At 49.9% G+C, this 21,569-nt stretch overlaps 9 protein-coding genes across 11 annotated transcripts; 3 read left to right on the top strand and 6 right to left on the bottom strand.

The window, feature by feature from the left end:
• Positions 1-212: 212 nt before the first annotated feature.
• On the bottom strand, positions 213-1,450 carry PV10_00395 (uncharacterized protein). The gene has a single exon (XM_016364470.1). The coding sequence runs from the start codon at positions 1,299-1,301 to the stop codon at positions 519-521; it is 783 nt and encodes a 260-aa protein (XP_016228119.1). The 5' UTR covers positions 1,302-1,450; the 3' UTR covers positions 213-518.
• A 399-nt stretch (positions 1,451-1,849) lies between these two features.
• On the top strand, positions 1,850-3,871 carry PV10_00394 (tryptophan-tRNA ligase). The gene has a single exon (XM_016364469.1). The coding sequence runs from the start codon at positions 2,145-2,147 to the stop codon at positions 3,675-3,677; it is 1,533 nt and encodes a 510-aa protein (XP_016228118.1). The 5' UTR covers positions 1,850-2,144; the 3' UTR covers positions 3,678-3,871.
• PV10_00393 (uncharacterized protein) lies at positions 3,682-4,965 on the bottom strand. Its single transcript, XM_016364468.1, has 2 exons — positions 4,904-4,965; positions 3,682-4,835 (listed from the first exon to the last, which is right to left on the bottom strand). Exon 2 carries the CDS (start codon positions 4,787-4,789, stop codon positions 3,836-3,838), a length of 954 nt encoding a protein of 317 aa, XP_016228117.1. The 5' UTR covers positions 4,790-4,835; positions 4,904-4,965; the 3' UTR covers positions 3,682-3,835.
• A 247-nt stretch (positions 4,966-5,212) lies between these two features.
• On the top strand, positions 5,213-7,749 carry PV10_00392 (uncharacterized protein). The gene is made up of 4 exons (XM_016364467.1): positions 5,213-5,597; positions 5,656-5,753; positions 5,806-7,054; positions 7,123-7,749. The coding sequence occupies exons 1-4, from the start codon at positions 5,327-5,329 to the stop codon at positions 7,359-7,361; spliced, it is 1,857 nt and encodes a 618-aa protein (XP_016228116.1). The 5' UTR covers positions 5,213-5,326; the 3' UTR covers positions 7,362-7,749.
• Positions 7,461-9,114, bottom strand: PV10_00391 (uncharacterized protein). Its single transcript, XM_016364466.1, has one exon. The coding sequence runs from the start codon at positions 8,781-8,783 to the stop codon at positions 7,671-7,673; it is 1,113 nt and encodes a 370-aa protein (XP_016228115.1). The 5' UTR covers positions 8,784-9,114; the 3' UTR covers positions 7,461-7,670.
• A 276-nt stretch (positions 9,115-9,390) lies between these two features.
• PV10_00390 lies at positions 9,391-12,122 on the top strand. Of its 3 annotated transcripts, XM_016364464.1 has the most exons (5): positions 9,391-9,754; positions 9,828-10,033; positions 10,083-10,215; positions 10,269-10,320; positions 10,366-12,122. In XM_016364464.1, the coding sequence occupies exons 1-5, from the start codon at positions 9,733-9,735 to the stop codon at positions 11,696-11,698; spliced, it is 1,746 nt and encodes a 581-aa protein (XP_016228113.1). In that variant the 5' UTR covers positions 9,391-9,732; the 3' UTR covers positions 11,699-12,122. The 3 variants fall into 3 exon arrangements, with proteins under 3 accessions (XP_016228113.1, XP_016228112.1, XP_016228114.1); XM_016364463.1 differs by having other exon boundaries at positions 10,269-12,122; XM_016364465.1 differs by having other exon boundaries at positions 9,391-10,033.
• Positions 12,123-12,215: 93 nt separating this feature from the next.
• On the bottom strand, positions 12,216-16,271 carry PV10_00389 (uncharacterized protein). The gene has a single exon (XM_016364462.1). It carries the CDS (start codon positions 15,300-15,302, stop codon positions 12,996-12,998), a length of 2,307 nt encoding a protein of 768 aa, XP_016228111.1. The 5' UTR covers positions 15,303-16,271; the 3' UTR covers positions 12,216-12,995.
• Positions 16,272-18,834: 2,563 nt separating this feature from the next.
• Positions 18,835-19,689, bottom strand: PV10_00388 (uncharacterized protein). Its single transcript, XM_016364461.1, has one exon. It carries the CDS (start codon positions 19,423-19,425, stop codon positions 19,189-19,191), a length of 237 nt encoding a protein of 78 aa, XP_016228110.1. The 5' UTR covers positions 19,426-19,689; the 3' UTR covers positions 18,835-19,188.
• A 301-nt stretch (positions 19,690-19,990) lies between these two features.
• Positions 19,991-21,483, bottom strand: PV10_00387 (uncharacterized protein; the record flags this gene model as incomplete). The annotated part of the gene is made up of 2 exons (XM_016364460.1): positions 19,991-21,329; positions 21,381-21,483. The coding sequence occupies 2 exons, from the start codon at positions 21,481-21,483 to the stop codon at positions 20,047-20,049; spliced, it is 1,386 nt and encodes a 461-aa protein (XP_016228109.1). The 3' UTR covers positions 19,991-20,046.
• Between the last annotated feature and the right edge of the window lie 86 nt (positions 21,484-21,569).

The following is a 21,569-nucleotide window of genomic DNA, read 5'->3' as shown; positions in this document are numbered from 1 at the left end:
ATCTGACCTTACCCTCACTTCACTTAGCCATGGTAATCCATCGCACATAGCAAATGTCTAGATTCTCAGTAAATGATAGTGGAGAGAAGACGTCTCAAGAGCTATGAGGGCATTATTTTTTCAGCCAAAGGCTCTTGTGTGTGCGTGAATCTGCCTTTCTTCAGCTCCAGGAAAGAACCATGCTGATTTAGGTACGTTAGCTCTTGCCCAAGGTGGATGGCATCTCCAGGCCACCATTTTCGAAGCATTCTCTCTTTAAGAGACACTGAGGGATTTGAGGGACAGAAACAAAAAGCACAATTGCCGCTAGAAAATTCTGTGAGTGGACAGGATATTAGATACCTATGTCTCCTGAGGACATGCCTGCTTATCGCACGGATATCGTGCCTCGCTTCGTTTAATGCCATAAGCTAAGCTCGCCCCAACCGGTCCCCAGCGCCGTGCTCGAGAAATGCAAAAACAAATGTTAGTTGTACATGATCATGTGAATTTCGGCACCAAAACTGTTCTGAGGCTGCTCAGTCAGAGTCATGATCGCCGTCACGCCTTGTGTGCCACACAGAATTGCCGAGGCCTTCGCCGACCCCCGTCATTTCCATGCGGTCCCTCCTCATGCCTTCCAATACAGCAACGAGGCCGCCGCTTCTGAGTCGTTCCAGGACCACGTTCATACCTTCTTTTCCATTGGCCAATGCTGATTTTGTCCTCTTCACTCCCACCAACTCGATTGTTCGTTGGATACCGGCTGTGGACCAGGCAGCGAAAAACCCTTGCTTGGGATGATGTTCTTCTTCTACCGTTACCGGATGATCTTGCTTTTTCCGAGATAAAATCTTGCCATGGCCAAGCTTGGACACAAAGGTGACCACCGTCTGGCAGCCGGTGGTCTCTTTGACATGCTGCTTGCTATCGTTGGTAGGTATATCGGCTAAACGCAGTCTCTTATAGCTCTGACGTTCAATGACAGTCAAGATGCCCGTCCACTCCATGTTCTTGGACTCTGTCTCCATCCAACCTTCCTTCATGTCGATGGTACTTTTTTCCAAAATAAAACTTTGACTCGAGCCATTGGGTCCAGCGAGACCACCAGGCAAAAACTTGAGGATGGCTGCAGGAACCTTAGACTTCTTCAGGTGTAATCTCACAGTGTGCAGTCTTTTTGTTTCAGGATCGACATATCGATCGATAACATCCGAGCTTAGCACATGTCGAGAATATGGATTGGGGTAGCGAAGGAAGTACGCCAACGTCACCGCAGGGAAGGTATAGTCGTAGTTGAAGGAAGACTCGTAGAATTTCATCCTGTTATGAGGACATGGGCGATGATAATAGTGGCATAAGGCAGAGGTGTCGATAGGTATGATAAGAAGTAAAAGAGGATGACGGCACGAAGCGGCAAGCTGCCTGATGGGTTATTGGGTATAGAATAATGAGTTTTGCCTCTCTCGCGTGAGCTATTTGGAAGTGAAAAGAGGAGTTGCAGACCTAGACCAAAAAAGATGCCTGACCACTCTGACCTCCGGCAAATCAGAGGCTGACTCCGAGACTCCGAGACTCGAACAATTGTCAGTCGCCCAAAATGCGGAGGTGCCAGGGAGGTCACGGAGGATGAGGTCACTCGTCAGACAGCAAGTGGTGGTGGAGTGACATTACTGATTACATCGAAACGTGCTAGAATCTTAGCAAAATGGTGCCATTGGCGGCAGTCATCGGGAAAAAGCCTGTCAGACAGCCAAAGCATTCATCGTCAATGGGAAGCTCATCCGACCACTTACAGCATGTCGATTCATCTAATCTAATCAGCCAAGTTCGACATGTTCCTGAAAAAGATCCACCCTCAAAGTCCCATCTTGCACTGGCGCCCGCCTCGTTGCAGTCTAATATTCTAACCACAATTCTTGCGACGACTGACTCACTCGGTAATTTACCACAGACACCAGGACAAAGTCAGAGAACGCGCACATCGGGAAATCTCAATGGAATATTAGAGTCATTACGTGACTTACAACTCGCACTGAACAATCACCTGGTCAGCAATCCCTGCATCCACGCAAGTCCAACGGGCCGCAGAACTCCCCATCCTCCCAAGCCGCCTTTCCTCCCAGCCATTGACTGCCAGGGACAATCTCTCTTCCCCCTCCAAGATGGCAACTCCCACAGATGAGCCCGGCCAGCCGCCCAAGTTGACCACCGCTGCATTGGCCGAACAAGCTCCTGCTCAGCCCGTCGAACAAAAGATTACTCCTTTCGAAGTGTCTGGCGGTGTCGATGCATCAGGCAAATTGTTGCCCGTCGACTATGGGAAACTCACCCAACAATTTGGCGCCACTCCTATCACGCCGGAACTTTTGGAGAGATTTGAGAGGGCAACGGGCAAAAAGCCACATCGGTTCATGAGACGGGGAATTGTCTTCTCACATCGAGAATTGGAGAAAATCCTGGACAGATATGAAAAAGGCGAGCCCTTCTTCCTCTATACCGGCCGAGGGCCCAGTAGTGACAGCATGCATGTTGGTCACTCGGTGCCGTTCGAGTTTACAAAGTACCTTCAAGATACATTTGACTGCCCTCTGGTCATCATGTTAACAGACGACGAGAAGTTTATGCATTCCAAGAAGATCACAATCGCAGACGCAAAAAGATTTTCCAGAGAGAACGCCAAAGACATTATTGGCATTGGGTTTGATCCGGCAAAAACCTTCATCTTCTCAGATCTCGAGTTTGTCGGCGGCGCGTTCTACGAGAACGTTTGTTCTATGGCCAAACGTATTACCTTCAACCAGATTCAAGGCACTTTTGGCTTCGATGGCGAAAACAATATTGGCGAGATCTTCTTCTGTGCCATTCAGTCTGCGACCTCCTTCGCCACATCATTCCCTCACATCTTTGGAGACAACGAAGCCAAAGTCCGCAACATCCCTTGCCTTATTCCCTGTGCCATTGACCAGGACCCGTATTTCCGCCAATGTCGTGCCAACGCCGAAAAGATGAAGTTCAAGAAACCTTCCATCATCCACTCCATCTTCCTGCCAGCTCTTCAAGGACCAGGCTCAAAAATGTCAGCCAGTATCGATGCCTCGGCCATTTTCTTGACCGACACTCCTAACCAGATCAAGAACAAGATCAATAAATTTGCCTTTTCAGGTGGACGAGAGACCGTGGAGAAACACCGTGAGCTTGGAGGCGACACCAAAGCCGATGTTCCTTTCCAGTATTTGACCTTCTTTATGGAAGACGACGACGAGCTAGCCCGAATCAAAAAGGCCTACGAGTCAGGGGAGATGTTGACTGGCGAGATCAAGCAAATCTGCATCAAATATCTACAAGAATATGTGGCAGCCTTCCAAGCAAGACGGAAACTGGTCACCGAGGAAGTCAGACTCGACTTTTTCAGCCGGAAGCCTCTCACATACCAGGGCAACCCAAATCCGAGCAAAGCGGAAACGAAGGAGACTGGCAAGAAGGCTGCTGCCCCTGTCCCGACACAGACTCCTCCACAAGTTGCTCAGCAGGACGACGCAGCCGGAGCATCAAATCCAACAGAAAGCAAAGGACATTCTAAGAGAATGAGCGTTGGCCAGGCCAAGGTGGACATTGAAAACCAAGTCACAATCAGCCCGAATGGCGAGGCAAAGACCCATATCAAGAAATTGAGTATGGCCAAAGTTGAAGATTGACACCAATTTTGTAGACCGGACAAATGAAGAATGAGAGTTATTATGGCAATAGTCCAATAAGATTTAGTTGGAGGATTATCACGTCGAGACAATCTGCGAAGTTCTAGAGTATGGTTACCCATCCCCATAGAAATGCAAGTATATTCGCTTGCATGGCCTCAAATCAAAGCGACCCGAGCTTTAAAGAACCCCCGCACAGCATTGCTCAACCAGACAATTTCACCATGTTGGATCTGCCATGGCTGGCCTCCACCAAAGGTTTCCTCACTCTGCTTTTTCGATTGTAACGGACCTGCCCCTGAAGAAGGGAGTGTCACCACTCCTTCAACACAAAAGCCCCCCTTCAAAGCCCTTCGTCTTGTGACACCCAGGTTCCCACCACAGGTCGCATGAGGGGTGATCCACTGTCCTCCACGAAAGAAATAGACGGTGGAGAAACTCGCTTCTGTGATCTCGCGCTGGGGATTGAAGAGCAGAACTTCGGCCTTGGTGGGTGGTGTGGTCGGTGTCAATTGAGGAGATTGTGACCGTGAGCGAGCCGTGTCGTAAGGGGCTCGATAGGAAGTTTTATGGTTTGTAAAAAGCGTGGAGGCGGTGGCTTGAGTGTCGACGCCGAGCTGACAAAGAGACTCGGGCGATGGATCAGAGACTATTGGAGGTGGGGACTGGCTGGGAGGAGGGTTGAAGACGGAGGTCTCATGCGGTAGGAGAGAGATAGGTTGAGAAGCAGGCGTCATGGCTGTAATTGTAACGGTGATTGAGCCTGTATTTGAGATCTCGAGTCTGGTTCGAAACATGCGAAAGGATCCTGCCTCTGGATCGAGTGATGGGTCATTCTTGGATTGATTCTGGGCTGCTTGGAGCAGATACTGTTCTAAGAGTGATGGGCCACCCTGCTGAATGTGGGTAGCCAGGTCGTTCCATCCAAACGCCTCTGCTGATTTCTGTAGTCGCTGTGCATGGAGTGCGAGATTGGTTTCATGTTGGTTTTGCCAGTCTTTGACATCATTTTGAGGAGGGTCCAAGTCGGCTTGATTGAATAAGATATATTTCAGGGTTGTGATAATGCGAAATTTGGGTGAAGAGACAATCTCCTCTGAGGTGGAATCCATTCCTAGTCGAGGTTGTACTTGTATATTTCTCAGGAAATGTATGTACCTACCATGAATCGATTCCCTTGGTTAGCTGGCTGCGAGTGGAGCTGCCTTCTGACAGTAGCGTCCTACCTCTCAGATGTTTCATTGATACGCCGTCATGAGGCTGAATAGATTGTCTATCTTATTTGCAGAACCGTGGCAGCATCTTAGTCTGTGAAGGCTTTCTGCTCAAGGATCTGAGTGAGGATTTTGGACTGCCACAGCTGGCTGTGTGCTCCACCGCCAGATGTCATACTTTGGATCATATCTCCCTCAGCCGAAGCGCGACAACATACATTCCTTTATTGGTCAGTTACGACTCCAGTCCGACTCCACTGGCGCAGCTGCAAAGTTCCTGTCGGCATCATGCCAGTGCCAGTTTCTCGAACATTTTGAAAGCTCGTCACCGTCACCCTCGAGTCCGTGTCTTTTGCATCCCCACCCTTCGTTTCCATTTTCCATTTCCCATTTTTATCCTCCTTCCTCGTTCCTCTTGCATAGCATCTATTTCCAATGGCTGAGCCTGTCTCTATCGATGCCTCGCGTGCCACGCCTGGCTTGTGGGATCGCGTGTCAACCTGGGTTTCCGAGAACAAGGCCGTTGCATACACCATTGCCGGAACAGTTGTCGTGATAACCAGCGCGGGTGCCATATACTACTTCTCGGGCTCAAAAACTCCTCCAGCCCCGTCAGAAAAGAGGAAAAGCAAAAAGGAACGGAGGAAAGAAAAAAAGGCCGCCGAGGATGCAAAGGCTGGCATTTCGCTAAAAGACGAAGAAGCTGGTCAGTCACTTTGCCCGGCTGTCGATTAACCTTCTAGCACATATTGACCTGTCAACAGCTCCAGCTACGCCAGCAGCCCCAAAGACTGCTACTGTCGAGCCCGAGGTGGAATTACCTGAAATCAATGAAACTACCGTCGAGACCTTTTCACAAGAGGTATGCTAGAATACTTTTATCAAGATTTACAAGACTAACCATTCCACTCCAGGAGCGCGAGTCACTGGCCCAGAAACTGAAAACACTGGGAAACAAAGCCTACGGCTCGAAGGATTATAATAAAGCCATCGATCTCTACGGAAAAGCCATCCTTCTGAAACCCGATCCAGTCTTCTATTCGAACCGAGCCGCCTGCCACAATGCTCTTAGCGACTGGGACAAGGTCGTCGAAGACACCAGCGCTGCGATCGCTATGAATCCCGAATATATCAAAGCGTTGAACCGAAGAGCACATGCCTACGAGCATCTCGGTCTTTTCTCCGAAGCCCTCCTCGACTACACGGCTAGCTGCATCATTGATGGTTTCAAGACGGACAGCAGTGCACAAAGTGTCGAGCGGTTGTTGAAGAAGGTTGCTGAGAAGAAGGGCAAGGCGATCCTCGCCGAGAAGAAGAATCGCCTTCCAAGTGCTACATTTGTCACCAACTACCTCCAGAGTTTCCGTTCACGGCCTCCACCAGAGGGACTAGAACCCGGCGTCGAGTTGGACGAAAATACCAGCAAAGGTCAATTGCAGCTAGGGCTTATCGCAGTGACCAAAAAGACAGGCGAGGCATATGCCGAAGCTTCGGCAGCGTTCAAGAAAGCCGTTGAGCTGGGCGACCTTGGCGAGTACGAGGCTTTCGCTTTGAACCAGCGAGCAACATTCTTGTACCTCGAAGGTGACACTCCTGCGGCTCTGGAAGATCTCAACAAGGCAATTGAACTGCAACCATCCCTCACTCAGGCTTATATCAAGAGGGCCAGCATGCAATTAGAGACGGGCAACAAAGAACTGGCTTCAGAAGACTTCGAAAAGGCCATGGCACAAAATAAAGACGACCCCGACATCTACTACCACCGCGCGCAATTGCATTTCATTCTTGGCGAATATGCAGATGCCGCCAAAGACTACCAGAAGTCGATCGACCTCGACCGAGACTTTATCTACTCTCATATCCAACTCGGTGTAACACAGTACAAGCTGGGTTCCATTGCCTCCTCTATGGCAACGTTCCGCCGAACGATCAAGAACTTTGACAAGGTGCCCGATGTGTACAACTACTATGGTGAGCTCCTCATCGATCAACAGAAGTACGAGGATGCTATTGAACGGTTCGAGACTGCAATCGAGATGGAACGACAAACAAAACCGACCGGAGCTATTAACGTCCTCCCATTAATCAACAAGGCTTTGGCGCTATTCCAGTGGAAGCAGGATTTTGCAGCAGCCGAAGACCTCTGTGAAAAGGCGTTGATCTGTAAGATTGCCTCCTTTCCTTTCAAATATCTGGAATGCATAGGAATGACGCTAATGTATGTGATTTAGTGGACCCCGAGTGCGACATTGCTGTGGCGACAATGGCCCAATTGTTGCTTCAACAAGGCAAAGTTACGAGAGCGCTCGAGTACTTTGAGCGTGCGGCAGAGCTATCAAGAACCGAGGGCGAGATCGTCAATGCCTTGTCGTACGCAGAGGCAACCCGAACACAGCTCGAAGTATCGCAAAAGTATCCTCAGCTGGCGGCCAGACTCCAAAGCATGGAGGGCGCCGTACCCCTCAGGTAATCTAAGATGAGCAAGATATTGCCCTCTTGATCATCTTGTAAGTCGTTTGATGGATAGCGGACATCCCTTCTCCTCTTTTCACTGGAGCCCAATATGGAGGCTTTTTATTCTGGGTGATGAGACGATTTAAGATCGAGACCATGTCACCATGTTGTACGTAATATTTGAAGCTCGACTTATATGACCTCTAGTTGCGCCGGATCAACGAGGGGAAGACATTAAGTGAACGGAGTTTAATGAGGACCAAAACGGCGTACGAGAATGTATAATACGGGACCAGAGTTGTGTGAGAGTCTTCCATGACAGCGCCTAAAGCTGTTGGATCCATTGTAGACATGCTTCTGCTGCTGCGTCGCTCTGAATATCGTTTTGAATATGGTGGCCAGCTTGCTGGATCATCACCAGCCGGATCTTGTTCGCCTTCTCCATGGTGACGCCCTGGGGAGAGTCTTGAGCTTGCAGATGCGCACTGTGACGGGAAACCTCAGTCTTTTCGTCCTGGAGATGTTTCGCTGCGCTTGCATATTCTGTGAACTGTCTTGTAGCCATGCTGAGATCCAGCATTCGATCGTGGCTTCCTACCATGATGCAGACCCTATCACCAGGTCGTTCCCATCCCGTTATCGAAGGTAAGATCTTGGAGACGTCCAACCATTCATTCCTTCCCAGGAACCAGCGCCAAAGGGCTCCGTTGATAGACATCACCCAATTCATGCCTTCATACGGCGGCATCCACTTCATAAAGTCCTTGACCTTTTGCCAATTGTCGTCCTTGCCCGTAGGAAACCTGGGTCCAAAAAAGCCAGTATGTACCAGTACTGGTTGACTCAAAGGGCTTGATGGATGACCCAAACTGCAGAACGATCGAAGGAGCATCCAGGGATCAGCTTTGAGCCAATTCCACATTGCTCCATAGCCGCCGAAATGGGGCATTGATGCAACCAAGCACAGTCCGGCGGTGGTAGCCATGCCGTTGAGTAAGACAAACTGAGTCAACGCACCGCCTGCTGAATGGGCGATGACAACTGGGTCAACAGCGTGGCGGAAGTTGTGCTTGACATAGTGAATAATCGTTGCCCACTCCGATGCTATATCATCAAGCGAGACTCGCCTGACCATCGTGGAGTATGGGACAGGGTAACTTGCACCGTGTCCTCGAACGGAGTAGGCATAGAGAGTGCCGCCATAGTGCTTGTGGAAGTAGTTCATCCATTCCAACCACCCGGCAGCATGCCCAAATCCACCATGAACTAGAATGACCGGTGGACACGTTGTAATGGTAGTCTGGGGTTGTGATACCAAGAGTTCGACCTCACCCAGCGGGGTGGGGACATAAGTTCGTTCTACATAAGGTGGCAATGGGTGGAACTTTTGTTGAGGCGTCCACTGCAGATTGTAGATGGCTTTGAATGCGGTGAACATGTCCAACTGGGCCAAGAAGGAGTATGGGACTTGTTACTGACTCACTCGTGGTGGTCAATTGACATTTGTGAGAAGTTCGTATTCACTCTTTTGACCCAGTACTGTGTGTAGTAACTTTTAGCAGGGATAGGATCAGGCTGTAATTTCGTGTTTCTGGCAGTCATGACTGGTGAGTGCCTAAGGCAACCTCAACCTCAACCTCAACTTCACTGCCGTGTTCAAGTCACCACTTGAAGCTAAGTACCCATGCAACTCAACCTACCCAAATACATAGGGATGCATGGATATCCGTCTTGAATGCGAGACTCTAGATAGATCCTTCGAGTGTCAGTCACACGATCCTCAAAGGCACGAAGATTTCTCGGACAAACAAGGTGCACCTCAAAAGGGCGAGGTTCAAGGGAAAGGGCAAAAGCAGCACGAGGCAGGCGCGATAAGGGATTAAAGTAAACTAAGCTAACCTAATCTGGCCAAGTGACTCTGCTATCGGTGACATGCCCCTCACTGGAGCCTGCGCCTGAATGTCCGGTTGCACCAATCACAGAACGCCCTGATACACTCGAATGCCACTGCCCTCGAGTGAGACAACAGCACTTTCGACTTTGAACCTCACCTGCTCGAGGACGATTATTCTATCTGCACCTTAAGCCAGTCACTTCCTAAGCTGCCTTGCTTTCTTGACACCAACACCTCCTCCCCCCAACTGAATTGCTCAGATCAGTTCAGCATCTTGTCTTGTTCAATCAGGACTCAGTTGTTCCGTCCACTGCAGTCCGTCCTCTTCCCCCTCAGCCGCAATCTCTCCTACCCAACCCCTCCAGAGTCCATCTTTCTGGGGTTACTCGACCTCAGTGAGCCGATGTTCTGGACGGCAACGTCAACACCTTGTACAATCCCTACAGAACTCTGATTCCCATCTCTCTCTCGACCTTCCTCGCCTAATCTCATCATGGCGGAAGGTGATCTCTCAGGTTTGTTTTATATCCACGTCATACAAACGTCCGAAGATACGATTGAGCCTTTACTGATCTTGTTCCCTTATAGCAACCTTCATCCTCCGAAATACCGACCGGCTCGATACCATCCCCGATAGAGTCATTAAATTGACTGCACCGGACTGGCAAATTAAGATTGGTCGTGGTACCACCAGTGGTGACCAGGACCTCCAGCCCTCCAAGGAAAATGCCTTCTTCGACTCGAGAGTCATGTCGAGACATCATGCCATTCTTACCGCCAATCCAGATAATCGGGTCAGTTTGGAGAGTCCCATGGCTTCTTCACCTGCTAATCCTTGAGTAGCAATTCATCATCGAAGACATTGGCTCCATGCACGGCACCTATTGCAACTCGAGAAGATTGAAGAGCAATATTCCAGAGCCAATCTACAATGGAGATACTCTTGTCTTTGGCTCCGATGTCACTCGAGGCACATGTAATTTCTCCCCTGATCAACGCTCTTGGAGTCTTCAGCTAATCCTCGTCTAGCATCTTTCAATGCACTGCAAGTCTTGGTCACTGCTTATTGGTCAGATACAGGGTATTTCACCCAGCCTCTACCTCAAATCAAACCTGACCTTCTTAGCGCCCCGCTTCCCAGTTCCGGATGGCCTGTCCTCCAGCCTCGGAATACGTTCTCGGCAGACTACACCGACGACGACAATGACGGAGACGATCATGCGGACATTCATGTTCGTCACATGGAACAAGACAGTCATGCGGATATTCGGTTCGAAGGGAATCCCGCTTCCTCTGAGACTGGATATTTTCCGATTGAGGACGATGACGAAGTCGAGGTTGTAGAGGTTGTCAAAGAATCGATCCGTTCTCCCAGCGTCGAAGTCGTTATCCCTCCTTACAACGAAAGCATCGCAGACTCTGAGTATCCAGACTCCGATGGTGCGTTCTCAATCGACGAACCACAATCCAGCCCCCTCGCGACTAGTGATGAGGACGAGGCTCACAAATCTGCTGAGGCGAAGTTCACTTCTCTCGATTCTCCGTCCGACACCCTTCGAATCACAAGCACATCCTACATCAGCCACGTTGAACGATCTGATAGAGATACGGTGTCCATGGCTCACAGCAGTGATGAGAGTGCCGTCACAAACCACGTTGATGCAGATGTTGCACGTCAATCTGTCCAACCTCGCCCAGCAACATCGGGATCACATGCTCCGGCTGACATCATCATGCACGATAACTCCCATGTCGACCAAAGCTACCTCGCTCCTCCCTTCGCACACGATGGACTCCGTGCTCCAAGTCCCAGCGATGCCGCATTGGCTAAGCCACGACCTGCAGTCCAGGATAATCAGCCTTTCTTGCGGATTGATCCGTTCACGGGCAATATCCACCCTCCCACCCTCCCACCTCTTTCACGTACTGGATGGGCAGGTCACAATTCCATCCTCTACGACCCTTTGCCACCACCGACTACCTACTCCCATCCTTATCCAGAGCATGCTCATGTTGTGCCTTTCATGTACGGTACTCTGGAAGGAGATGTTATGTTGTCCCACGATACGGGAAATGACGCTAAGGTACGTCATTATGAGCTCCAACGCTCAAAGCGCAAGGCCCACGAGATCTCCGGCGATGAAGATCACGGTGCTTCATTCACACAAGCCTCCTCAAGCTCTGATTATTCAACGAGAGCTGTTGCTGGAGATGAAGAGGAGATCTTGCCCGCGGAGGCTACCATTCCAGTCGATCATACCAGCGTTCATGTTGAGGTTGAGGAAACTGGTGATGACGATCCACGGAAAAAGGTGAAGATTGATCCAAGCCTAACCCAACAACACAACCGCGGAAAGACCTTTTTCAAGTATGCTGCTGCAACAATGGCTGGATTTGCAATCGGCACGGCTAGTACGATCGTTGGCCTGGCTTCCCTTCCACAAGATTACTTTTCTTGAAGTGAACATGTTCATCCAGTGGCAAAACATTCACGACGACTATCGCGGGGTCATCTGCGTAGGAAACGAACTCACGACTGGAATCCATGACCGGCGAAAGGGATTCATGATGGTGTTCTGTATCATGGGAAGGGATGCTTGGAAATTCAAGCTAGTGGTTTCATCGCTGGAAGTATGGGTATGGAGGTTTCAATCATCGTTTTGTTATTACACGAACACACACGCAATGCTCACCTTGCTGGCTGATGCAGGCAGTGGTGAAGTTCGGCAGGGGATTCGTTTGCCCGCGCCCCGGAGGACCAATTTGCGATTGTTATTGCTGCGGTCGTGAACAGGCGAACTGGTCACATCCCGGGCATCAATCATAGCATACGCATTTAACTGGGTCGACTCGATACGTCTAATTGATTTCCTTGTGCATCTGTTTGCAACGTAAGATGTAGATGACTTGTAGAGTTTGCTCTGTACACATTACCCTCTACCTCTCTATAATAGAGAAAAGAAGGGTAGGCCTAGTGTTTCCGAGATCTCCTCATGAGCAGGGCAGATCAGAAACAACATGGACAGTAATGAATGACTATTCAGAATCCAACTTCTTTTGTTGTACCAGATCGTAGATATATAAACCATCAAAAGGGGGTTCCGTTGATCCCGACTACTTCAATCCCTACCATGTCTAATTGCCGTGCTTGCTGTCCATCCGTCCATCGCATCCAAGCTTATCAAAGACCGTCCTTGTCAATTTCAATGTGGTGATGTCCTTCCATGCCCTATTCCTTAGCCCATTTCCCGTTGATCATGAAAAGCACAGACCAAAAGGCATACGTAAAGCCTTGTCCTTCGGCAGAGGATGTCCAAGATAAGAAAGGAAACGCTCCTCCAACACCCTGCTGTCATGTTCTACCCGTTAGTTTGTTTGTCGTGTGGCAAATCCCAATATCAATTCAACTGTCCCTTTTCCCAGCCATTCTGTTTCTTTGTTTCATGACATGTTTTGATCCTCCAAAAGAGACGCCATCGCTAAGGCCCTCTTCATGCTGTTAACCGACCACCCAAATGACTCGAAAACTATCTGTATGCCAAAAAGTCCTGTGCCCATCTGAAAATGGGTCTATGTCGAGTTTTCTTTCCCTGATTCCAAGAGGTAGGTTGTGGTTGTGAGGAGGCCCAAAGATATAGATGGTCGGGCCCGAAGTGGTGTTGATCCTTCCACTGGAAGCTTAAGACCGGTGGGCTGCTATAGTTCAAGATACTGGCGGCGAGTGGTTCAAGCACAAACTCGACCTGCAACATACATTCATACCGGCGGCTTTGTTTCAAAATTGATGACGTCGAAGCCATTGCCGTACCACTCATCCCAATCCCAATCAGTGCTGCGGTGATTCTCCTGACCAAATGCTCTTATCATCATCTCTCCTTCCCGCTCTGCTTCTGCACCAGTCTTCAAGGGCACGGCCGCATCATGCGTCTTGGCTGTTGCCCCTTGGCCCCAGATTGTATTGTTGATGGGGTCGATAAACGTCCCGATATGTCTGAAGGTCAAGCTGATGCGCTCACCATCAAAGGCGAGCTCAGTTGGGTCCTTTTCAAAAGGCAGCCGCTTGTCAGCTCGAATGGCATGTAGCCAGTGTCGATTGGTCTCCGGGCCAAGTATGAAGAGAGAATTGTGGGGAAGGTGTATTCGCTGCGATGGCCGGACTGTATCTGAAGTTTGAACGCTGCCATCGGTTGCAACTGCGGATTTCTTGGTCCTCAGAGTCATCGTCCGACGGGCACCGAGACTGAGATTCACTATCTTCGAACCACGAACAATGTCGAGAGACTTGTCTGAGTGCTCCGAAATATTGTCCTCGCAGTTGCGATACCACTGGATCAGCACGTGATTCAGAGGGTGACCGACGATCTTTTCTGCTTCCTTTCTGAGACCATCAACCGTCAAATCAAACGGTCGTAGCTCCGGCGATTCGTCAGCGGGATGCCTGTACACAGGAACTTGCGATCCGTTCTTTGAGACTGATCCTTGGACAGCTACCAAGCGAGGGACTTCGCCCGATCTGTGAAACATCTTCTGCCACTGGACCGAGTTCCTGCATGTATAAAACGCCGCGCTGGCGTCTTCGGAGTCGAGAAGATGGACATGTAGAAAAGAATCGCCTTGTCCCATGACATCTCCTGACTCTAGTATTCTTGCTTCCCACTTCTTCTTTTTCTTCCCCGCTGATGCACCTGACAAATCAAGAATGTCTTGGTTGGGTGCTAGGCCTGTGACACTCTGCTTGGAATCTGGCTGGATCTTAATCTCGCTCTGATCAACGTCTGTGCTGGTCTCGTCAAGGGGCATGCTGGCGGACATTGCAGCATCGATAGCTGTCTGTGAGTGTTTTGCAGATGATAGGTCATGTACTGGCTGGGAGTCCTGTGTGTTTGGTTGTTCAGTCAGAGTTCTCGGGTTCGATACACGGTTGGAAGGTTTGTGCGATGATTTGGGGAGAGGTTCTTGCTCGGGGGGATCTACAGCACTAGGTGACCTCTTTCGAGGAGGACTGTGGCAAGGAGAAGTACGCCTGGGCTCTTTGCAAGATGATGACTCACTATTCGCATATGAGTGATGTTGGATGACTCCTTGTTCTCGCGGGCTTGGCGCTTCTCTGGCACTCTTCGACTCCGCTTCTTGACCAGACTCGGCGTGAAAGTAGGAGGCCCATTGATCAGCTTGTTGCGCAGTGGCACGAGGTCTCGTGGTGGAAGGGGGGGCAACAGGCAGGCGGATCTCAAAGGTCGCCCCAAAATCCTGTTCTCGGACAACATCGCCCAAAAGGCCAGCGAGATCGTCGCGTAGTTCCTGACAGTCAATGCCATTTGCGCCCATATTGTCGGCCATGTGACACATTGCTTCAATGTGGCAGCGTTCGTTGATATATCCTAGGCAGTCTTCAACAACACAAACCTGCAGGCCATGGCAGACAGCATCCAGAACGGTGGCGTAGACTGTAATATTGGACATGGAACCACAGACATAAAGTTCAGTAATGAGATTTGTCCGTAGATGGGTGAGAAGTGGAGTATCCACAAATGCCGAGTAATGGGACTTTAGAAATACTAGATCGCGTCGTTGGTCGATTGCGGGCTGAAGGACCTTTGGATATTCGACGCCTGCAGATCCAGGGAGGCAACATCTGGCACCTGAGGGCTTGAGTGGCCCAAGGAATGCCTCAGGATCGATCAGATGGTGGGGCGCTGGGCTGCTTGACGGCGAGTCTTCAACGGCGATGGTGGGCCTGGTTCTGGTGTATTCGTCGTCATCATCACCATCATAGTCATCTTCGCGCAGTGTCAATGATTGATTCGAGAGAATACACTGAGACCCTGTCGTTTCTGAGAGAGAAGAACGAGGATGGACGAATTCTGTGCCACACCAAATGACTTCTCCTTTGGTACGAAACTCGGAAATGAGAGAGGGTAATTTTGATATGAAAGTTTTGACATTTGGAATGAGGTTCTTTCCTTCTGCGCTCACAAACTCATTCTGGAAGTCGAGAAGCAGCAACGCTTTCTTGGTGTCAATGGGTGGCGGAGAAGGCAACGAACCGGCGGGGAACAGCATGATTTGTCGCCAATGGCTGTCTCATTCTGTGGTCCAACCAAACATACCAACCCAAGAAACTAGAAGAGTCGTGTTATGGAAGAAAAGTATTTGGATGACTCAGTCAGAAAGCATATAGATGAGTATGCCACGTGAAGTGTTGTGAGTCGGAATGAGTGGATGGCTGCTGTGATATGAGGAGAAGATTGGGAAAGGTGGAAATAGCCTAGAAGGCTTTGGGAGTTGACAAGCGAGACGAAAGCGGAAGTGGGTACACGAGACGTGGTTGGACAAGAGGGATACTGGGGAGTCGAAGCGAGTAGAGACCGCTGGAATTGAAATAGTCAGCGTTGGTGAGATGTATGGAGTGGGTCGAGACACCAGGGGTGAGTTGAAGGAAGCTGAGAACGAGAGGGCAGAGATTATTGTTTGCGCAATATACAGGATTGAGTTGGGACTTGTGCTTTTAAGAAAGTCCAAATACTCTGCGACGTGAATGGCGGTAGATCAAATATGGGTTATAATCCCACCGCAAGATGTGTCAGGGTGGAGGATGATGTGGCAGTGGGGGGGACTAGCAACGGGAGATCAAAGTCGAACCTTGATCACCGAGGTATGAGAAGAAGGGCCGGCGTCTGATCGTTTGGCTAGAAATGGAAATGGATATGTTGGGTTCAGGAGGGATGTTGCATGTTGCGTCGAAATGAGAAGAAGACGGTCGCCGGATGGACGAGTATTGAGTATAGTATCATAGCACAACCCAGCCCTCCAGCAGGAGAGCAAAAGCAGAATCGGAAGAGAAGACTTGCAGGCGACACGCGAGTGGGAGCGATGAAAATGGATACGATGGAGAAAGCGGAAATGTCAGACGAAGCAAGACGAGGAGAGGATGGGGGGGTTGGTGCGTGACGACTGTGATCGGGACCGTCGTCAGTGCAGTGTCACTCGTCAGGCACAGGCACACAAGAGATGTGATGTGCTGTGCTGTATGAAATAATGAGTAGGAAGAAAACTAAGGGGACGCTAAGTAGACAACGTTAATACTGGTGGAGTAAGCGGGTGAGAAGAAAAGAAAAGATTGTCGATAGTTGGCCTGGGGAGTCTGGCGATGGAGGTTGAATGGAACCTCATCCATGTGCCATACGCACGCTGTCTGTCCATGATTGTCCAATGTTCAATAATGATCGTATTGATTGATGATTGCACACACGGATGACAAGGATTTTGTGGTTCCCTTTAGCGCGGACCAGATGGTTGAATTGCTAAAGAAGTGGCCGTGGTTTGTGTGGTTTGTTTCGACCAACAAGAGATGAGCAAGGAATGCACGATGCAAGTTCGACTGCACATCATCAATAATTAAGAATGCGTAGAATGGCACAAATGGGTCCATGAATTGCTGAGGGTCAAACGGTCAAATGTCAGTGGCACGGGTCGCGAGTCATCAGTAGGCAAGTGGATGGAGAAAGACACAAGGGTGGATGTGCCAGGCGGGTGCGCCCGAAGCCCTTAGGCCTGAGCGGCCTTAGGAGGGTTTGGTGGCTTGACTCTAGAGGGGCACGAGGGTTGGAAAAAACGTCAAACAACGACACGACGCATATGCCTACAGTAGTACGCAGGGTAGCACGCATGCGCATAATGCTGTCACTTGCAATCGGCGTGAATTGGCAATGCTGTAGCGAATACGAAACACAGGAACCCAAAGCCCCCCTTGGTCCAATGGGACATTGTGGGCTATAACTGGACAAACGACAGTTAGGTACTACCTCCATCATGTACAACTTACGGAGTACAGTAGTATACCCTGGTAGGTACTTTAGGCAGCGTGAACAGCCACTTCTTCAAGTAGGTCGACTCACCTACCAGGCTAACCAGATAGGCACATCGCCTAATCGCTGCCCATGCGCCCATGCATCCATGCATCCCATGGTCTCTGACCTGGTGAGATGAAACCATGTCTTCAAAGGGGCAATATTCCAGCTCATTCCTACACTACCATCGACTTACACCCAGGATTTGCTCACACGCACATCCTACACACTCGAGACAGGCATCATGTTCAATGTTCCAATTGATCGCCTGCAACACTCCTAGAGATTCATTAACCTCCTACTTACTCCGTAGTAGAAAAAGGAAACTGGACTAGCCCGAACCCAAAATCTCCCGGCATTTCCCCTCCCCCCAATTCAAGGTGCCCAAACTCACGTCTCCCTCTCGGAAACAAAGCCGTAAATGAGGTAAGCAAAGCATAATATGCCACCTACGATCCCTGGTCAGCGCATCAAATGGCTCCCGCCTGCCCACAGTCGCAGTCAGTGTGAGGAAACAAAAAGATTTCAAAACCACCCCTGTCATGAATCTTGTTCATTGAGCACAGCCCGGCGGACTACTGATTCATCTGTGTGACTGATCAGCTAACCACGGGCATTCGCAATGACACATAGTAACGCACGACACGAGGGAAGTGTGCAGACTGCGGAAGTTTCCAGGTTCTCAAGTATCAAGTATTCGAGTCAGAGCAGATTTTGGAAGTGTGCGTGTCTACGACGACAGGCCAAGGGTCAATGCGAACGAGTAAAGTTCCCTCGGCTTTCCAGGCTTGAAGTTCCCAGGGAGAAAAGGCGTCCGGAACCCCACAGCCTCCCCTTCATGGTGGCTGCGCACGGGGCCCCTCGGGCTTGCCAGGCGTGCCGAGCTGGCTTCTAGTTAAAGCTCGTCCATCGATTTCGGGCTTGGTCGAGCGCCATTGACGACTGCGCAGCCGTCTGATTAGAACTACGAAGTATACTGCCCACACTCCTGTACCCTGAGTCCCTGAGACCCTGCCAAACATGGAAATCTTGCGCTTGTTTCGGACTTGCTAGAGACGCGAATGCGGACTAATTTAAGTACCTGAAGCACATATTCGTATAGTTTAGGTAGGTACTTTCTGCAAGTATAATCGACGGTTCCCAAATTTGTCACTGGTACAAAGTCTCTTCGATTCCAATACATGTCAAAGCAAGCCATGGTAAAAGTGTATATGACCCATGAAAAAACTAGGTCTCAGTCCATCGCAACCATAATAGGGTACCTGCATGTACATACATCCGCGTATGCGTAAGGCACATCCTCGTTCTGTCAAGAAATCTTCTGTGGAAGGGCGGCCCCTCAGGGCCGAGCGGCCAAGCTTACTTAGCCCTTCTTTCATCCTATCACGCCCAAATCGTCCGCATCGCTCCGAGAAACGTGCATATACACATGTTTTTACGCATACGCGCACGCACCTACACTACACGACACCACACGATAGTAGTTCACATGCACCCGAGACGGTGTCGATCGCAAGTTCCTAATGGCTTGTTTTGTCTTTCTACATTGGACGAGTCGGAGGACGTCCAGATATAACCTAGTGTGCTTTGAATTGCAGACACCCGTCAGTCCCTTGCAGACAGGCGCCGCCTGGGGCACGATCAGCGATCAGCGATCATACAGTAGCGGGCGGACAGCTTTTTTTTTCTCGTTCTGTTCTCTCTCTGATGCTCGCACACAAGACACACTACTGATGATTCTTGAACCTGTTTCATAGCCTATGTAGTGTACCTGCCACTGGACCAAGTCTGATGCCATACGTGTCAGTACTTGGAAACTGATCAGGTAGAGCCACCGGTCTCTCCTTAAACGCTTTTCCCGTCTTCTCATCGTCCCAAATCGAAACATCCTGACCGGGATATTCCGCGCTATTTGAGGCGAGCATCAATGGGTCATGTCCACGTGCGCTTGGATGTACAGGACATGTTCCGTCTCACTCTCTTTTCTCTTCGCTTCGGTTTTAACAAAGTTGGCGGCATGGACTAGCCCCCATTTTAAAGGGGATGATTTTCTAGTTTCGAATCCACATGCCACGTTGTACGCCCTTCTGGGGTTCCGATCAATCCAGGTCACTGTCCTTGTCGTCGTTCTCGTCCTCATCCATTCCCATGGCCGTGTCCATCAATTCCTTGACTTTTGCCTTGATTTCGTCTACCTTGTTTTCCTTGACTAGACATGTCTGGTCGTCAATCTCCTCGATGATATAGGCATTGCCTGCTTCGCGATCGATCTTTCGTACCATGGCCATTTGTGGAGGGTCACATTGTAGCAACGCTCCTTTCACTGCCTTGGGCATCGTTTGATTGTTTCTCCCCTGTTACTGTCTTGATTTCCTGTACCTGCCAACTTGGGTTCGGCAAAGCAGTTTGATGAGGCCTAGGAAGGGGGACACCCTTGAGACGGAACGGCCAGCGTTTGGTGATGACTACCGTGTTGTTCGATCAATGTGGACACAGGACTAAGGTCCTTGTTGTCTGTTGAACATTCAACCCAGACCTCTCTTATACTTCCATTTGGTATATGTTTCTGTTCATGTCGCCGAGTAGAGTCCGCACTGAATAGGTGGGAGATGAGTTATATCTTCAAGTGAAAATTAGCTTGGCGCTACAAGAGTGGTGAGGTCACGTGCCATTCTGGACGTCGTGCAGACAAATCGAACTCCATCTGGTGCTTCCTGTTGGACCGTTGGAAACACATTTAAGGCATGCAAATAGAAAACGGATCCAAAGAATACTCTTGCAAATTTTCACATCTATGACTCTGACCCACAAGACGAACATTCATCAAGGGGTATGATTATCCGATCACTCTCTGGGCTTGGCAAGGCTGAACTCCTTTAATTAAGTCACCACGGTCTCCGATCCACCGATGACTACAATCAACAGAAGAGGAGTCTATCCGACTTGAAATATCCCACCTAGAATAGCGCTAATGCTGTGACAACAGCCGCAATAAAACTGTGAATCTTATTCTTGTACTTTGCAGGTGGCTCAACTGCATCATGCAACGGTCTGGCCGTACCATGGGGGGTAGCCGAGGCAGTTGGGGTCAAGGAAACTGACGGCGCAGGCTCAATCTTGACAGTGAGGTCGTTTGCAGGGGGATCTGTTTCGTTGACCAATAGAGCGTAGATCACCTCCATCGCTGCCAACTGTTGCCCCAGGCCAGATGTGCCATCCCATTTGTGCGTAAACCATTTTGAGCCGCAAGTTTTGCTGTATGGTCCTCCTGTGCAGCTTGCTGCAGCACCTTGAGCTGATGTCCGGATAATCTCTCCTATCCGTGGGGCTGTGAATGGTGCCACAAGACATGTGGCAGCTAGCCACCGCGCCAGGTAAGCTTTCATTGAAAGTTGGTCGGTGTTGCACTTGTTATTCAGTTCACATGCTGCTTCGAATATAATATTGGTTGAATTCGGGAACGGGGTGACAAAGGTATTGACCGAGTCGAGTAATCCCAGGGTTCGATTGAGCCATAGCCTAGACCGAGTATAGTTCTGCAACGAGGCTGCGCCGTACAAGTAGACTCCAACATTATACGACCACTGATGATGGTCAATGGCTGAGCAATTGATGAGCTCATCGGTGCCATCGTAGACATTGTATGCATCATCGATGAGACCCACTCCTTCACTCCAGTCCCAGATTCGATTTGCCCAGTGAAGGTATGTATCATTCCCGGTGAAGCGCGCAAGGCGTGCAGACAGCTGAAAGAAACACCCGTTGGAGATCGTGCTCTTGTAATACCATCCGGCATTTTCTGCGTGAAACTGCCATTTCAATCCTCCGTTGCAGCCTGTTGAGAGCATCCACCTGGACGCGAAGCTTTCCCATGCATTTTGTGCGATTCTTATCCATGGAGGAATGGGAGCACGTGGTTGAGGCAGTGAATATTCCGCAGCTGACATGGCAGCAAAGACCCAAAAGGCCTGATCATCATTGCCCTCGTCGAAACGTTCAGACTCGAGCTCAAAATCATACCTCGGACCAAGCTGAGAAAGGATGGCCTCCAGGGTGGTATTCAGATGGGTCTTGTCACCTGTATAGTGGTAGTACTCAATCATGGCGCCCCAAGCAGCTCCAGACTCCCACCAATAGTATGGTGGGAATGGGAATTTGCCGATCTTTCCTCCCGGATCTGTGGGTTTGTAGAGTTGTCGGACATCTAGGGCTGTCAAGCTGGCGGCATGGAGAATGGATTCTGGATGGAAGTTAGTCGGCGTCAGTCACAGCAAGTATTTCATCCACAAACCGCGGCTGTTGAGATCAAGGTTGATGGCTTTGGCAATTGATGCTAGCAGCAGCAAAAAGGGCAGGATGACAAGGCAAGGCTGGTGCATTCTGGGGCGGACCATGGTGGAGTTGCAGGCAAGGAGCACAGATTCAAGCAAGAGCGAACAATAAGAGCTTGAGTAGTATTTCCACAGAAGCAGCAAGCGAA

This window comes from Exophiala mesophila, assembly GCF_000836275.1.
Source record: "Exophiala mesophila strain CBS 40295 unplaced genomic scaffold supercont1.1, whole genome shotgun sequence".
Lineage (NCBI taxonomy): Eukaryota > Fungi > Ascomycota > Eurotiomycetes > Chaetothyriales > Herpotrichiellaceae > Exophiala > Exophiala mesophila.
Note: the sequence above shows the minus strand (reverse complement) of the source record. Positions and strands in the feature narration are given on the sequence as shown.

Bases quoted from the DNA above. Each gene is read 5' to 3' on its own strand.
- PV10_00395 (XM_016364470.1), bottom strand. From the start codon at position 1,301: ATGAAATTCTACGAGTCTTCCTTCAACTACGACTATACCTTCCCTGCG.
- PV10_00394 (XM_016364469.1), top strand. From the start codon at position 2,145: ATGGCAACTCCCACAGATGAGCCCGGCCAGCCGCCCAAGTTGACCACC.
- PV10_00393 (XM_016364468.1), bottom strand. From the start codon at position 4,789: ATGGATTCCACCTCAGAGGAGATTGTCTCTTCACCCAAATTTCGCATT.
- PV10_00392 (XM_016364467.1), top strand. From the start codon at position 5,327: ATGGCTGAGCCTGTCTCTATCGATGCCTCGCGTGCCACGCCTGGCTTG. The intron at 5,598-5,655 runs GTCAGTCACTTT...ACCTGTCAACAG, and splicing joins GCTAAAAGACGAAGAAGCTG to CTCCAGCTACGCCAGCAGCC. The intron at 7,055-7,122 runs GTAAGATTGCCT...TATGTGATTTAG, and splicing joins CTGTGAAAAGGCGTTGATCT to TGGACCCCGAGTGCGACATT.
- PV10_00391 (XM_016364466.1), bottom strand. From the start codon at position 8,783: ATGTTCACCGCATTCAAAGCCATCTACAATCTGCAGTGGACGCCTCAA.
- PV10_00390 (XM_016364463.1), top strand. From the start codon at position 9,733: ATGGCGGAAGGTGATCTCTCAG. The intron at 9,755-9,827 runs GTTTGTTTTATA...GTTCCCTTATAG, and splicing joins GGCGGAAGGTGATCTCTCAG to CAACCTTCATCCTCCGAAAT. The intron at 10,034-10,082 runs GTCAGTTTGGAG...ATCCTTGAGTAG, and splicing joins CCGCCAATCCAGATAATCGG to CAATTCATCATCGAAGACAT.
- PV10_00389 (XM_016364462.1), bottom strand. From the start codon at position 15,302: ATGCTGTTCCCCGCCGGTTCGTTGCCTTCTCCGCCACCCATTGACACC.
- PV10_00388 (XM_016364461.1), bottom strand. From the start codon at position 19,425: ATGCCCAAGGCAGTGAAAGGAGCGTTGCTACAATGTGACCCTCCACAA.